Source organism: Pelophylax lessonae, assembly GCF_965119305.1.
Source record: "Pelophylax lessonae genome assembly, chromosome: 1".
NCBI lineage: Eukaryota > Metazoa > Chordata > Amphibia > Anura > Ranidae > Pelophylax > Pelophylax lessonae.
In genome coordinates, this window is record NC_138768.1 from 590,003,031 (window position 1) to 590,019,889 (window position 16,859).

At 39.6% G+C, this 16,859-nt stretch overlaps 1 protein-coding gene across 2 annotated transcripts in view; it reads right to left on the reverse strand.

Annotated features, from left to right (window-relative positions):
* Positions 1-16,859, reverse strand: part of UNC5C (unc-5 netrin receptor C) — a 514,725-nt gene that overhangs the window by 84,275 nt on the left and 413,591 nt on the right. For both annotated transcript variants that reach the window (XM_082243646.1, XM_082243645.1), the window contains exons 6-7: positions 7,545-7,725; positions 2,265-2,432 (exon numbers count right to left, since the gene is read on the reverse strand). In XM_082243646.1, coding sequence (XP_082099772.1) covers positions 2,265-2,432; positions 7,545-7,725 — 349 coding nt within the window. The remainder of the gene's footprint in view (positions 1-2,264; positions 2,433-7,544; positions 7,726-16,859) is intronic.

Sequence of the window (16,859 nt, forward strand, 5' to 3'; positions counted from 1 at the left end):
CAAACACAGCATTCATATCCACTGGTTTGTAAATGTTGGTTGACTTCATTTGGAAGAATATGGTTACTGTATTTCTGTCCATCTCATAGGAGATTACTATTGGACAATTACTGTTTGCTCATCGTACATGGATCAGCCATCATTATGCTCAACATAATGTTGTAAGATGCAAGTTTTTTTGCTCTACCCTGATCCTGTAAAAAACTAAAATAGATCCTTATGTTCAGCTATAAGATGATAACAGGATGGTAAGCAGGAGGTGAATGGAATCAAGCAGTATAACATTAAAAACGTCTGACCGTGGGGCCAGCCGACTCGCCGTTATGTGATGATGTCACACTCTAACTCCGCCCAATGCATTTCCCCACAACTGGCATCCTCTGGGATTGGAGGATGCCAGTTGTGGGGAAACATGTCGGGTGGAGTTAAAGCATGATGTCATCACGTACCGGCAAGTCGACTGGCACTGCAGCCAGACGTTTTTAATGTTATACTGCTTGATTCCATTTGTCTACATGTAAGTGCAACACTTTTTTAATAGAATGTTCATACTGCACTGTTTGTGCCTCATGTTTATGATTGCGGTTGAGCGGCATTAGGAACAGAGGCTGTGATGTGCTTTGTCTCATATGAAGATTATTCCAACGCAATTCATTGATGAGATGATTTAGCCATCTGAGGGTCTGACAGTGAGAGTGCCGATCTTGCTCTTGGATATTATAAATGTTTCTGATCTCTGTAAATCAAGATCATTCTAATTTGGTAAGAGGCATTTTCTGCCTTAGGAGCACCTTTTTGCACTGCACTAATTTTTAATGAAAATTTACGAGCACTTTAAGTCACATCTGATTTATTATGGACTATATGTTTTTATGAATTTTTTTAACCACTTGTCGACCGTTCACTCGAGCTCTACTGTGGCAAAGTGGTTAGTTATCGTCCAGTGACGTAGACCTACATCGCTGGAATCCTCCCCTTGTGGGCGGCGCACGCGCGCCGCCGGAGGCTCGCTCCCGCTGTATTCATTCACAGTGGGAGTCGGGCCAGGGGAGGAGTGGCGGCTATTGCTGCTGCTCTTCCCCGATCGTCGGGGAATCGAGTTTGGAGATCCGCCCACTTGTGTAAACAAAGCGGGCGGATCTCCGAAGTGACAGACAGTGACAGATTGCAGGGTTCAGCATAGCTGAACCTGCGATCTGTCCCTGTGTCACTCAGTCACCTCCCCCCACACATGTTAGTAAGCACCAGGCATACATTAACCCCTCCCTCTCCAATAAAATTAACCCCTTCCCTGCCAGTGTCATTTTTACAGTAACAGTGCATATTTATAGCACTGATTACTGCAGTAATGTCACTGGTACCCCCAAAAGTATCAAAAATGTCAGTCAAGGGTCCGATCTGTCCGCTGCAATGTCGCAGTCCGGCAAAACAAATGGCAGATCGCCGCCATTACTCGTTAAAAAAAACACACCAAAAATGACAGAAATCTTTCCCTTAGTTAGTAAACGCAATAACTTTTGCGCAAACCAATCAAAATACGCTTATTGTGATTTTTTTTTACCAAACATAGGTAGCAGAAAACAAATTGGCCAAAAATTTTAAAAAATTTTGATTTTTACATTTTTTTTGGAGGGGGGGGGGGGGAATTTCATATAAAAAAATTTGAAAAATATTGTTATTTTTTCACAATTTACGCTCTTTTTTTGTTTATAGCGCAAAAAGTAAAAATCGCACAGGTGATCAAATGCCACCATAAGAAAGCTCTGTTTGTGGGAAAAAAAGGACGTAAATTTCCTTTGGGTACGGCATCGCATGACCGCGCAATTGTCAGTTAAAGTCGAACAGTGCTGAATCGCAAAAAGTGGCCTGGACGTAAGACAGCAAAATCCTCCGGTGGTAAAGTGGTTAAACAACCATTATTTCACTAGGTTATTTAATATGCATATGATTTTTATTTATCACGTTGTATTTATTATTTGTGTATGAGCACTGAGTATTAAATTAGTATTTTTGTATATTTATTTGTCAAAGGGACAGTGCACTTTTTAAAATATAATGTCTACCCCGATCCTGTTTAAAAAAAACACATTTACATCACCCTCTTTCTTTTATGAAAAGTACTAATGTGAGATGTTTTGAAGGTATGCATGCCAAGCTAATGGGTCTTGATGGCCAATGTAGTAGAATTTCTTCCATGTGTCAACATAACAAAATGTTTCCATTGCTATCACTTTCTCAAACCTGTGACATCAAATAAATAATACCTGGGCACATTGTGGTGCAGCTTATTTTCTGAACACTTTGTCCATCACAGACAGATCCACCATTCAGTGGTGCAGGATTTGTACACATTCTTGTTCGCTTTTGGAAGCCTTTTCCACAGCGGTTGCTGCATGCAGACCACTCTGTCCACGTAGACCATCCTCCATTCACTAAAAATGACCACAAACAGTAGCATAGTATTTTATCAGAGAATAAACGTGCATTTCATCTTATAATAAACCCAATTCATGGAAAATAATCACGTCAGGCAATCTGTGTCTCTCGTTGTTATACATAAAAAATGTATTTTTTATTTATATTTAAGTTAATGTATATGTATTTATTTTTATATATTTGTTGTTATTATATTTTCATTACATCGCTGCAACCCAAAGATATCTGTATTTTTTAGAGTGTAGGTGGATGTATGGGCAGGGCTGACAGAGGCTGATCGGGTGTTAATAAGTGAGCAAAGAATTTATCTATGATTTCAACTGAACCAACAATGGTAGGGGATTTCTGCTAAAATGCCAGTGTTGTAATTAGCACCTTATGTCTCCTAGTAGTGGTAGTCTGCTAGTGTCCATCTGCTGCTAGAATAAAGATGTTACTGGGTGGACTGCATTAGCATTCAGACAGTTTAATGTAATGGTCACTTGCACCACTACTGTCATGATAATGGTGCTCTGGACTACAGGGGACTTGTCCTGGACAGCCATGCCTCTGGGGAAAGGGCTGTATTAAGCTGTATATCATCCAGCCCTAAGGCCCTTTTCACAATTGTGTGACTTGTCATGCCACTTGGGACTGCAAAGTTGCATGACAAGTCTTGCCCCATAATTTCCAATGAGTACTATTCATATTTGTGTGACTTCAAAGTAGTCCCTGCACTACGTTGGTCTGACTCTGATGTGACTTGAGGTCCATAGACCTTAAGATTACACAGGCATTGCTTTAAGTCACATAGAAGTTACGCCAAAGTCCTGCGACTTTTAGGTCATACAAGTGTGAAAGGGGCCTAAATGTTTTCAATATCCATTAAGATGTGCATGCCTTCAGTGTGGAATGCAGAGGGAGAATAGAAAACCAGAAGGCTGAATTGCAATACAGGCACTTAACAAAGCAAAGGTATAATTAATTGGTAAGGTTTGAGTTAGGCTTAGTAACAGTGCTAGTGTGCCTAAAAGTGTGTATGTTATAAGACATTTGTGTGATATTGCGGTATATGAGGGTACATTCATTAGTACTGAAGTGTTAACACCATTGTGCAAACAAACCAGTTTATCAGTTTCAGAACAGAGAGGAATGTATCTGCAACCAAAGGAGACTTGGTGGCTGCCATTGCTGAAAATGTTTATTGTCTGGCTGTCATATTGAGGCCTTTGCTTCAATACTTTGGAGTTAAAGCAGTATTAAACTCAAAAGCAAACATTAATTATATTGCAGCTTGCCAATTCTTAGATGTGATTGCTGCGTTAGTTTCCTTTTTTTAAGCTTTCTTTCTTCTATTTTCATCTGGTAATTAAGCCGGAAACCCTGTTGATTTTTAAAAGCACAAACTCTCTAGCAGAATGTATCGGTTTACATGGATGAGACAAACCACTTAATACTGTCAGGGCGTATAAAATAATCCGTTTTTATTTATTTATGTAAAACCTTTAACCCAAAGGAAAAAAACTGTTTGCTGTAGCTGATTATAAAGTCTTAGCTAGAGTTTGGCTTCAATTTGTTAGTGTATCTAAATATGCTAGTCCAACTAACACTACCCTCCCCCCTCCAGACCGAAAACACTGCTGTCTACTGTGCTTCCTGTGCTCATTCATCCAGAGTTGTGTATCACTAATACAGGAGGTATGTTACTGGCCAGATCATCAGGTGAAAACCGAGGGAAAAAAGCCAAAGAAAATACAATTGACACAACCACCACATCTAATGATTAATAAGCGATAATATAATATATTTTTGGTTTAGCGTTTAACACCTCTTCAACTAGTTACCATCCAGCCAATAGCAGATTTACAGCTGGGAAGGGGCTTTCTCATCCTGACTGGCTTCATATGATGCCCTGTCAGGATGCAGCAATCGTGGGCTGTGCATCGGTGCGATTTGTCACCAGCGGTGTCCACGGGATACAGCCAATGATTGATCACAGTACCGGCTCTAGAGTATCGGTACCATGTGACCACCGTGATGAATCACAGCAGGCCAGATAACAGTTGGACACAATGGATGGCTTGCTTTCAAGCCACCCTATGTGTAGAAATGTGTTGCTAGCTGTGATTGGTCAATATGATCACATGGTACAGACAGGGCCAATCAGAGCCCATCTGTACTATGTGATTAGCTTGGATCAATCACAGCTAATCACAACAAAACAGACTGAATTGTTCATTTTCATTCAGTAAAATGCTTGCATGCAATACACTGCTATTAGCAAACATAATGTGTAAAAAAAATCCTGATCACTTCCCCGCAGCAGTACAATGTTATTATGGTTACATTGTATTGCTCTGGTCACAGTGTGTTAAAAAATATATTAAACAAAAGAAGAAAGAGGTAAAAAAAAATTATATATATATATATATATATATATATATATATATATATATATATATATATATATATACATAAATATATATATATATATATATATATATATATATATATATATATATATATATATATATATATATATATATATATATATATATATATATATATATATATATATATACATATATATATATATATATATATACATATATATATATATATATATATATATATATATATATATATATATATACATATATATATATATATATATATATATATATATATATATATATACATATATATATATATATATATATATATATATATATATACATATAATTTTTTTTCGTACTGTCATATAATGATGCTGTACTGTACCGGTGACGGTATGTTAAAAAATAATATATATATTTTCTTTATCTTCCAAAAAATTATGTCTACTTTGCAAAAATTTCAATCAATTTTCGGATATAGTATACCATAGCTTGTGGACTCTATAACTTTCACACAGACTAAATAATATATACTGGTTTAGGTTATTTTCACCAAAGATATGTAGCAGAATACATTTTGGTCTACATTTATGAAGAACAATTATTTATTTGCACAATTTTATAACAGAAACAAAGAAAATATATTTTTTTTTAAATTTGTTCATTTATTTAGCAAAAAAAAACAAAAAAAAACCCAGTGGTGATTTAATACTACCAAAAGAAAGCTCTATTTGTGTGAAGAAAATGATAAAAATGTTTTTTGAGTACAGTGTTGAATGCCAATTTTTATTCAAAGTCCGACTGAAAGTTGAAAATTGGCCTGGGCAGGAGGAGGGTAAAAGTGCCCGGTATTGAAGTGGTTATTTATTAATGTAATTATTAGGTAAAGTGGTGTTCACTTCAATCAGCCAATCACGTGCACATACAAATCCAGTTTAATTTAAACTTCTGTTGTATATGACAAGAAAAGACAAGTTACAGCCCAACTTCATTGTATTACCTAAGCTAAGGGCCTTTATTTATATAGCAGCAGTATAGACTTAGTATGGTCAAAAAAAAACCACTGGCACATATGAAAGTCATAATAGTATGCTTTCAAAATATGCCCTCTGCTTTGTTTGTTTCAAGCCCCATTTTATAAAAGTCTCATAAAATTCAGGTGAAGTGTGGTGTAAAGGATGTGATGTCTGGTGGATCCCTAAGTGGATCCCTAAGGCCCCTTTCGGCGGCAGACTCCATTTTTCTCAAGCGGATGGTAGCTCTGTCTCCACGCTGTGTGCGGAGACAGAGCTGTCCGGTCCCCGCTGTTCTCTATGGGGGAATCGGATGAGAACGGGCCGCCTGTCCCTTCTCATCCGATCCCATCCGATCCGCTGGACCGATGGAAAATAGGGTTTCCATCCATCCAGATTTGACAGACCGGATCAGATCGGATGTCAGCGAACATGTCTCCGCTGACATCCGATGCCCCATAGAGATGCATGGGGCATCCGTTCAGATCCGCCTGAAAAACGGACAGGCAGATCTGAACTGTCCGCTAGTGTGAAAGGGGCCTAAGTGATCATTCACTTTGCAAAGTGAACATTCATTTAACATAGTTAGTAGTACCACTATAAAAAGAAAACATCTGAAATACAAGCTTGATTATTTAATTTTCATTTTGAGCCTTATCTGTCAGTGAAAGCGGAGTTCCACCCAAAAGTGGAACTTCCGCTTTAGGTATTCTAACCCCCTGACATGCCACATTTGGCATGTCATTTTTTTTGGGGGGAGGCTGGTACCTAGTTTTGACAGGTACCCGCTCCCACTTCCGCTCGGAGCGCCGCGGCGCCCTGAACGGAAGTTCTTCTCTCCCCCTCCCTCCCTGCAATCTTCTGGGACATGTCAGAGGTCCCAGAAGATTGCCGGCCAATCAAGACGCGCAGCGCGACTTGCGCATGCGCAGTGGGTACCCGGCTGTGAAGCCGCAAACTGTCACAGCCGGGTGCCCACACCAGTGATGCCGGCGCCGAGGGAGAGGATCAAGGCTTCGGGCGGCCGCATCGCTGGACCGTTGGACAGGTGAGTGAAATGGCTGGAACTCCGCTTGAAGGAATTTTATTGAAGATTATTCACTTTATCCCTTTGCTATCAGTATGAGAACAATAAAGGCACTGTCCTAGATTAAGCTACTAATTTTTTTTTTGTCTCCATTGGAAAGGTTTTCTATTGCTTCCTGCGTCTGTGACACCCTGCGACTAGGACTTCTCTGTAGAATTTGCATAGAAAGCAAAAAATAAAAAATTTCCAGTGCTTTTCCATTCATTTCAACCAAATGAGTAGCTGTTTGCCTAGAGTTCATTTTCAACATGGCTTCCAGCCATTTCCAGTAACTGAGGAGTGAGAAAATTATCTGTTACCGCTCCATAAAAAGTCTGATTATCATCCATTCCTGTTGTAATTGTAGATATCAAATGAATGCCTTTGGGTATTTAAACTGAGGGATGGAGTTGGGAAACACAGCACTAGAGTTATCTGACCAACTGCTGATTTATTTTATGCGGTTTACAGTTAATCTGCACTTTGCTAGTAAATACTTATTAGTGTGTCTAGTCAAGGCCATGGAAGAATAGAAAATATGTTTACTGCCATCCACAAAGGCCTACAAATGCAATAGAGTTATTTAACAGTCAATAAGGTATTTCTTTTCCAGACTTCTGTAATCCTACTATTGCCCATCAGTCACTGTCTTACCATATACGATTACTGTAGCTGTCGTACTTCTTCTTTTGGCCACAATGTTTTTGGCAACACAGGTATAATTGGCAGTGTCTGAAAGCCTTGCTTGTTTGATGATGAGGTTATGATCAATTGTAATGTAAAAATTCCGATCTTCCACAGGATCAATGATATCCTCATTTTTCAACCATTCCACCTATTAAAAAAAAAAAAAAAAGCATTTGAAATATATGATTTCTTCCTCATTGTTTATTTTTGACTTTTATATCGGTAAGTGAAAAGGTTTTATTGCAGGTTTTTCACTTTGTAAGAATATTATATTTTGTAAACAAATTGATGATTACTGTGCTTGTAATTGCTGAGCTGAATGGCTCTCGGCTCTGAAAGGTGGCCAAAGTGCACTGGTGAGCAGAAATCCATAAGCTGCTTCTTCAGTCTTGTCATAAGCCATTAATAATAAGCCAGTGTCCTGAAGTAGATTGATACTAGCAGCAGAAATAAAAAGCAGAACAAATAGATGCAGAGCTACCATGTCATAAATAAAGATCTCTCCTTTCCGCAAATTGGTTAATTTTATATATTATCTGCTGAGCTGTGTGACAGTTCAGCTGCTCTCTGAAAAGGTTCTATCTATGTAAATTGCCACCTAAATAGAATGTTTTAGTATTAGCAATAGATGAAGCTATTAATCCAAAGTGCAAAGAGTAATAAAAAGAGGGAAAAAAGCAGGATGCTCACTTGTATAATGAGAACATTTCTTCATGTTTATTTCTGGTATGCCTTTCGTAGAGTTTTACAGACTGTTGGGAACGCCGAAAATTTAAAGGCACACTTGTTTATAGTGTTTTCTCTTCATGACTCCAACTACTTTTTGGGGATTTGCATGGGGGGGGGGGGGGGTAGAATTCTGCTGGGATTTTGATGCTCTCTGTTCTCGTTTCTTCTTGCCCTATTTGACATATCACCTGAGCAGAAGGTGAGGGAAATCTCCCTCAAGGAGAAACAAGAATATAATTCTAACTGAATGTATACACTGCTTACTGTATGAGAAAGTGGTTGTTATTGCTGTCTGTGTCGACATTGGAGAGATTTTCTCTGACACCTGTGACAGAGACAACCATAAAACGTATGGCAGAAACAGTCAGCATTAAAAAGTTAAAACGTTCTAACCCTTCCTTAACAAAAGTTTTTGTGGCAATTGGGCTTCAATGCTAGACTCCAGGAAACTTAAGGTGTTCTCACTTGCAGTGGGGAGTCTGGGGGCATAGAAAAGAAGATTTACCCAATCCCTGGTCCAGACTGCTTGAGTCTTCTCCCCCATGCTCTAATGGTTCAATGTCCCGACATCATCGATAATAATGCAGGACCATGGATCTGCATTGGACGCAAGGATGCCAAGGGACAGTCCCCTGCTGGAACACAGGGGAGAACCATCTGCTTGAGGGGGGTGAGGGATGAATGGATAAATAAAAGTGATTGCTTCTCTTAGACGAAATGAGCAGCTAACTCCTGTAGTGTGGGGGCAGCTCCTCTGCATGGGAGAATTTTCAACTTTTCTGGGGTTGGCCCTTATTTTATTTAGTACACATACTGTATTTAAATAATCCCATTGAATAGTTTAACCACTTGTCAACCAGCCACCGCAGTTATACGGCGGCAGTTCGGCAGGTTCCCGTGAATTGCCGTACCTGTACAGCAGTCTGTTTGAGCGATCTTATGGGCGCGCATGCGACGCTGGAGGCGTGCACCTGCTCACCCATGGGGAAGCCGAGGCGCAAGGCCGGCGGCCGCGATTGCTGCCGGGCACCAGTGAGCGCTCCCCGTGAAGAGAGAACGGCAGTCTGCTGTTGTAAACACAGCAAACCGTTGTTATCTCTGCTATCAACACAGAGCCCCTGTGTCCCCGCTATTTAGGTTAGTTAGTTAGTTTTAGGTAGTTAGAAAACACCCCCTAGGCTCGCTTAACTCTTTGATCGCCCCTGGGTTAACCCCTTCCCTGCTAGTGTCATTATTACATTAACAGTGCATATTTTTAGCACTGATTACTGTAGTAATGTCACTGCCCCCCCCCCCTCCCCAGAAGTGTTAAAAATGTCAGTTAGGTGCCCAATCTGTCTGCCGCAAGGTCACAGTCCCACTAAAAATTGCTGATCGCCGCCATTACTAGCAAAAGAATAAAATAAATAAAAATTACATAAATCTTTCTCCCAGTTTGTATATGCGATAACCTTTGTGCAAAGCGATCAAAATAGGCTTATTGGGATTTTTTTTTTACCAAAAAAATGTAGCAGAATACATATTGGTCTAAAATGATAAAAAAATGTGATTTTAATTTTTTTTGTTTTGGGGGGGGGGGGGGGGAAGTTATATAGCAGAAATTGAAAAATATTGTTTTTTCTTTTTTCAGAATTGTCGCTCTTATTTTTTTTTTTTTTGTCGCTCGGTTCGGACAGCTCTCCGAGTAGAGAGCTGCTGACTGTCAGAGCGGCCAGGTCAGGCTCTCTGCGGCTCACTGAGAGGCTGACCTGGGTGTCGGTCCATGCACCTGGTGGATCCCAACTTCGTGGTCGTGATGACGTGGTGCCTAGACCAACTTCTGTGATGTCAGCAGATAGCAGACTTCAGCCCGCTCTCTGCTGAAACGGGCCACAGGAGTGCAGAACGAACTGCACTCCTGTGATCCACAGAAGAAGTACAGCCAAATGAGCTTTGGCTGTACTTCTCTTTTAAAAGCAAACTCTTGGGTTGAAAATACAATACATAATCTGCCTTTGCTTCTCTGCACATTTACAGATCTCAGCAAAAGTAAAGTAAAGTGATACCATGTAAACATTTTTAAGTAATATTCCAAGCTATTGTACTTACTTAACACCTCAGAAACATACCATTGAATTTTGAAACATATACAGTAATGTGCCCATAGACACTGGAGAAAGAACTTCAGAAACCAACGTTTGATCCAGGGCCGGCCCTACCATGGGTCCCACTGGGTCCGTTGGACCCAGGCAGCACTTAGAGAGGGGCAGCAAATTGACTCCCAAGATTTTTTTTCCAGCAGTTTTGTATCATCAGTTTGAGGTGCGTCACAGGTGGCATTTCCCATCTCATACTCCCTCCCATAGTGCAAACTGATGAGTATGAGGAGGCAGAGTGTCTACTCCGGGGGAACGTCTCTCACGTGATCGTGGTGTGTGCAATGACGTCAGACACCAGCGCACTCCATCTCACACAGGGCAGGCTGGATCTTCTAGGGTAGTGGCAGACACAGTAGTGATAGGAGGACTGAGGACAGACAGTGGATGTTTGCTGGACTGGTCCGGTAGTGATTTATGGAAGAAGATAACAGTATATAAAATATTTTATAATTTTTTAAATTATATAAAATAATGGATGTGGGGGGCCTTTTGTTGGGTGTGATTTTTTTTTTGGGGGGGGGGGGACAGATTTTTATTCTTGGACCCATGCAGCACAATGTCTTGGGCCAGCCCTGATTTGATCATAGTTGTTATTGTATCAGGGAAAGGGTATATCACAAACAATGGTTTCAGATATTATTATTATTATACAGGATTTATATAGCGCCAACAGTTTGCGCAGCGCTTTACAATGTGAAGGAAGACAATACAATTACAATACAGTTCAAAACAGGAGGAACTAGAGGGCCCTGCTCGTTAGAGCTTACAATCTAGAAGGGAGGGTCAAGTGAAACAAAAGGCAATAACTGTGGGGGATGGGTTGATGGAGAAAAGGAGGTACATTTGTTAGGGGTTGGTAGGATAGGCTTCTCTGAAAAGGAGGGTTTTCAGAGATCGCCTAAAAGCTAATAGAGTTGGAGCTAATCGGACAGATAAGGGTAAGGAGTTCCATAGGATTGGAGAGGCTCTGGAAAAGTCCTGGAGGCGAGCATGGGAGGAGGTGATGAGTGAGCTAGAGAGCAGGAGGTTTTGAGAGGAACGAAGAGAGCGATTAGGTTGGTATTTTGAGATGAGGCTGGTGATGTAGCTGGGGGCTAGGCTGTGGATTGCTTTGTAAGATGATGTAAGTATTTTGAATTTAATTCGTTGGGTGAGCGGAAGCCAGTGGAGGGCTTGACAGAGAGGAGCAGCGGACACTGAGCGATTGGTGAGGTGGATGAGTCTGGCGGCAGCATTCATTATGGATTGAAGGGGGGATAACCTGTGTAGAGGTAAGCCAATGAGAAGGGAATTGCAGTAGTCGAGGCGCGAGATGACCAGGGAGTGAACTAGGAGTTTTGTTGTGTCTTTGGTTAGAAAGGGGCGTATTTTGGAGATGTTGCGGAGGCTGAGGAGGCAAGATTTGGACAGCGATTGGATGTGGGGTTTGAAGGAGAGTTCAGAGTCCAGGACAACACCTAAGACCTTGGCATGTAGGGATGGGCTGATGGTAATGCCAGTGATATTGACGGAGAAATCAGGGGAAGGGGCACACGGTGGAGGAAAAATTATAAGCTCGGTTTTATATGGATTGAGTTTGAGGAAGTGGTGTGACATCCAGACCGATATATCTGATAGTAAATTAGTGATACGTGAGGAGACTGAGGGAGAGAGCTGAGGAGTGGATAGATAGATTTGGGTATCGTCAGCGTAGAGATGGTATTGGAAGCCGTGGGAGGCTATCAACTGACCTAGAGAGGAGGTGTAGATTGAAAATAGGAGGGGTCCAAGAACAGAGCCTTGGGGGACTCCAACAGAGAAGGGAAGAGGAGAGGAGGAAGTAGAATTGTAGGTAACGCTAAAGGTGCGGTTAGATAAATAGGAAGATAACCAGTGAAGAGTACGGTCACTAATCATTGATAGATATCAGCCAGAAGGTTGGATTTCTTTCAGATGTTCAACTGTAAAAGTTTTCTGTTGGTTTTTATGTCATGTGCCCTCCCTCAAACAACCTATTGCATGATGCACTAAAGCATAGCCCTCTTTTCTCGTAAAGTAAGGCAGGATTGTCTAGTAAATTCTGCTAACATTAGCTACTCAAGCCATCACTCTGACAAGCACTGCAGTCATCTGCTTACAGCTAATTGTTCTCTGACCATGAGTTCCAATAAAGGATTAAGGTAAAATTTCTCAACAGAGATGCCCATTCAGATTCCGTTTTAAATTTGATAATTCAACAAAGTTCATCAACATTTACCTAGTATCAACAGATAAACTGATAAACATGTCAACCATCACACTATGCAGGTTAGACATTTTGGTAATTTATTAGGTTTGATTTAAATCAATAGATGATTGTGTATTGTCTGCATTACTCTTGCTATCTAATACTTATAAAAAAAAATGCATTTTGTAAATTATATTTGAGGAACTAAGGTGCCACTTGTGTCTCTTGGCTGCTTTTGAAAGTGTTTTATGATAGAAATCATCAATAATAATTGCTATTACAATTAAAAAGCATCTATACTTTCTGCTTTTATAAGTGTTCTCTAATATAAACTGCACAAATCCCCCAATGTACTTGTTAAAATGACAGTGGGATTCAAATCAAGGAAGAATAACTGAAGCAATGGGTTTGTTATCTCTAAATGGCATGGACTGTGTACACATAAACAACCTATTATTTTCAATGCTCAATGCAACTCTATTAATTTAACATATTATGCTTCCTTCCATGCCTTTGTTAGGCAGCCCTTGCCAGTGGCAACCACATGAACTTCAGTAGCTGGCACTGGAAAATCTCTGCCTAAAGCTTCTGTTGAGTTCCTCAGAGTGTAACATATGGAGTGTCATATGCTACTGTTATATAGTACTTGCTGATCACTGCATTCCAGCCAACATGTTTTATGTGAATGGATGTGATGAAAGTTGAAGCTATGCTAATTGAAATCAACTTTTAACTGACTAAAGCATTCCATGCTTACCCAGTCATGAGCAAAATGCACACTTTTATAGTATGGGGTCATTTCAACGTTGTATGTGAACAAATCCTAAGATCTGAATAGTAATTTAATGTTACAAATTCTAGTACAGATACATTTTTACAAGGAAAAAAATTGTGATTAGCTGCTCTAACCTATAAAAGTGCAGAAAAAACAACTAAACAATGTATCCTCAATAACAAATTATGTCAAATCATACAAATATGTGAATAACAAACAATAATCTCCAATATCCAAGTTTCCATTGATTCCATTTTGTGCCAAAAAAAAATCTGTTTTTCTCATGCAGTGCTTTACCCAATGTTGTGCAAGTCCATTACCAGCTAAATTGCACACTCACCAGCAGTTGGTATAATTTTAAGCCTTATTGTAATGCCTCTGTGGGTCCTTATGGTCTTGCCTGTGGTTCCAATTTCTATGACAATCCTGATGACGCATGTGTGATTGTGAAAAGTGTTGAGGCTAGTGAGCATGAGTGACCTATTTCCGCTCCCTTTTGCGGACACGAGATCAAGACTTGGAATGCACGCTGGCTCCAATACACAGAAAGGGGGAATGCACAGCCATGGTAATACTTAGTGCCAGTCCAAAGGCACCAACCTATGTTAGTGTATTTATACTTTTAAAAACTACAACAATAAACTGATTTAAGAAAGTTGTACAATGATGGCTATTCTTTATCTTATCAATTCATGAGAGGGATTGTCAAAGAAATTGGAACCACATGCAAGACCATAATGACCCACAGAGGTATGTAACAATAAGGTTTAAAATTATATCAACTGCTGGTGAGTGTGCAATTTAGCTGGACTTGCACAACATCGGGTAATGCACCGCAAAAGTGATTTTTTTTTGGGCATGAAATGGAATCAGTGGACACTTGGATATTTGAGATTATTGTTGTTTTTTGTTATTCACATATTTGTCTGATTTGACATAATTTGTTATTGGGGATACATTGCTTAATTGTTTTGTCTGCACTTTTATACGTTAGCGCAGCTAATCACAAATTTTTTCCTTGTAATATATAAAATTAACCACATTTTTTTATACTCCAACACCTGGAAGTCACTTTAGCTGCAGCAAACCAGATAATTTATATTTTAATTTTATTATTATTGGTTACGCTGGTGACACTTACACAAAATAGTTCACAGATGCATTTTTGGCTGCATTATCACCTGCCTACACAGTAGGCAATTTCACATATGCCATTGTACCTTCTTTAGTGTGGTCAGTGGTTTCATAAGGTGGCAGGTTTAATACTATCTTTAGAGTGTTTCAGGGCAAAAGAAAACAGGCAGGACTTCTCTGCAATATATGCCATTTTTATCACCCAAAAGGGGGAGTTCTGCTTTTCTGCCTCCTCATTTCTCCCCTTTTGGCACATCATATTTTTTTTTTTTGGGGGGGGGGGGGTTAGTACATGGTTTTCACAGGTACCTGCTCCCACTTCTGCTTGGATCACTGGTCACATTGTACTCTGTCAGAGAAGGAGTCCCTGCTATCAGACTACAAAAGCACAGAAAAGAGGATTCCTCCAACCATCTCAATTGTGTGTGTGGGTGAATCCCTTTGTGCCAGGGAGGGAGCTCAGCTGTACAGTAAATAAAATGTCCATATTATCTCTTCCCTCGCCCTCCCTTTTTTCTCTTTTTCTTTCTATTTAGCGTCCTCTCCTCTTGTCTCTCCCCTGACCCCCCCACCCCCTCGTTCCTTCCCCCCCTCCCAGATGCTCTCCTGTTCCCCCCCAAGCCGCAGACCCGACCACGCTCATGGGACAGAACACTTAACTCCACCGACCCCCCAGTGGATTTCTTCGGAATTCCCAGCCCCAAGATGATCTACACACCATTAATGGTTGCCCCCTGTGCCCGGACACAGCGTGTTCTCCTCTGGGGGTGTCCAGACATGTGGGGGGAGCCACCACTGCCCTTGAAGGTGCCTTGTTCGTTGCACACCCAACCGAGGTGGAGGTTGCAATTGGTTCATGTTTATGTGTTCTCCCCATGGCCCTGCACCAAGGGAATGGGGAACAAGATTATCCTCACCTCCTTGAACGGTTTACAATGTATATCGTACGATGATCTTGTACATTCCTACACTTCACTGTATGATTGAGACGTGGTTTGTTCACTCACCCTATTTTCTGTGCATTTTATTGCTGTTTCTCCTGTTTTTTCTTTTCGATGATCTTTGTATTGCTTTGTATTGCTTAAAAGTGATGTTCACTTCTTATGTCATTCCATTTTAACACAATAAAATGTTTTGGAAAAAAAAATAAATAAATAAATAAAATGTCCATAAACACAATCTGATCCAAGGGTCCTCCTAATGCTGTGCTTGTCTCAAATTCATCTACTTGTTGGAAACAGGTACATGGATCTGTTGCCCACACCAATATTTGTCATGCAGAAGCAAGACAAAATTCTAAAGATATTCCTCAGAATATATTTGCTATTGCTCATAATTTAAAAGCATTTCTGTATATAGATGAGTTTAAATAGAATTGAAAAAGTGGGGTTTATCAATACATGTATAGGTTCTTTCATTTGTTTAATTACTGTAGTTATATTTTAACCAAAATACAATCAAAATGTCTTGCATCAATATAACAGCACCTTGCTTTGTGTTTTCGGTAGATTCTCCAATGTAAATGCCATATAGCAGTGTTTGTAGTCCTTACTATTGTATGCAAAAATCTATACTGGAGTACAATTATTCAATGTTTCTAGGACTGTCAGCCCAACTAGATACATGTGGTTATTTGTATAAGTTGTTATAAATGGTTATTTGTATAAACTGTTGTTATCTGGACTTTTCCATATATTGCTCTATTTGAACCAACAATAAAAGTAGAATATCATGACTCGAAACTAGCACATTGCTTGGAGTTATGTAAATACTTCACCATGTGATGCAAACAGCAACACAGTGGATACCAAAAATTGTGCACAGAAGATACATTTTTTTTACATATACCCTTCTTTTTTAAAACCTACATTTCTCAAACTTTTGGTACCCTAAATGTAAGTATCAAATGGCACATACAACATATTTGTACTGTATGTACTTTCTTTTGTCTGGAATGTTCCAGGGGTATTTTTTTGCTTTTATGTATATTTTGGATGTTTATATATAGAACTGCTTTTAGATGAATAATGATAAAGATATCATGTTGGGACTAAAAACCCTATTCAACATTATCTCTCTTACATTGTTTAAGGTATGACAAAGCTACAGCCATATTAGATGGGCCATATGGCAGATTTGCTATTCATTGGATGCATTCATTTGGATAATGCAAAACTCCATAACTCCACAACTTTTCATAATGTATGTAATTACCCTGCTTTAATCAGTAAAAGTGAAACAATAATATGTTTTTCTTTTTTTTTCACTAGCATTTCCTTTACTACAACCTTTTAATTTAA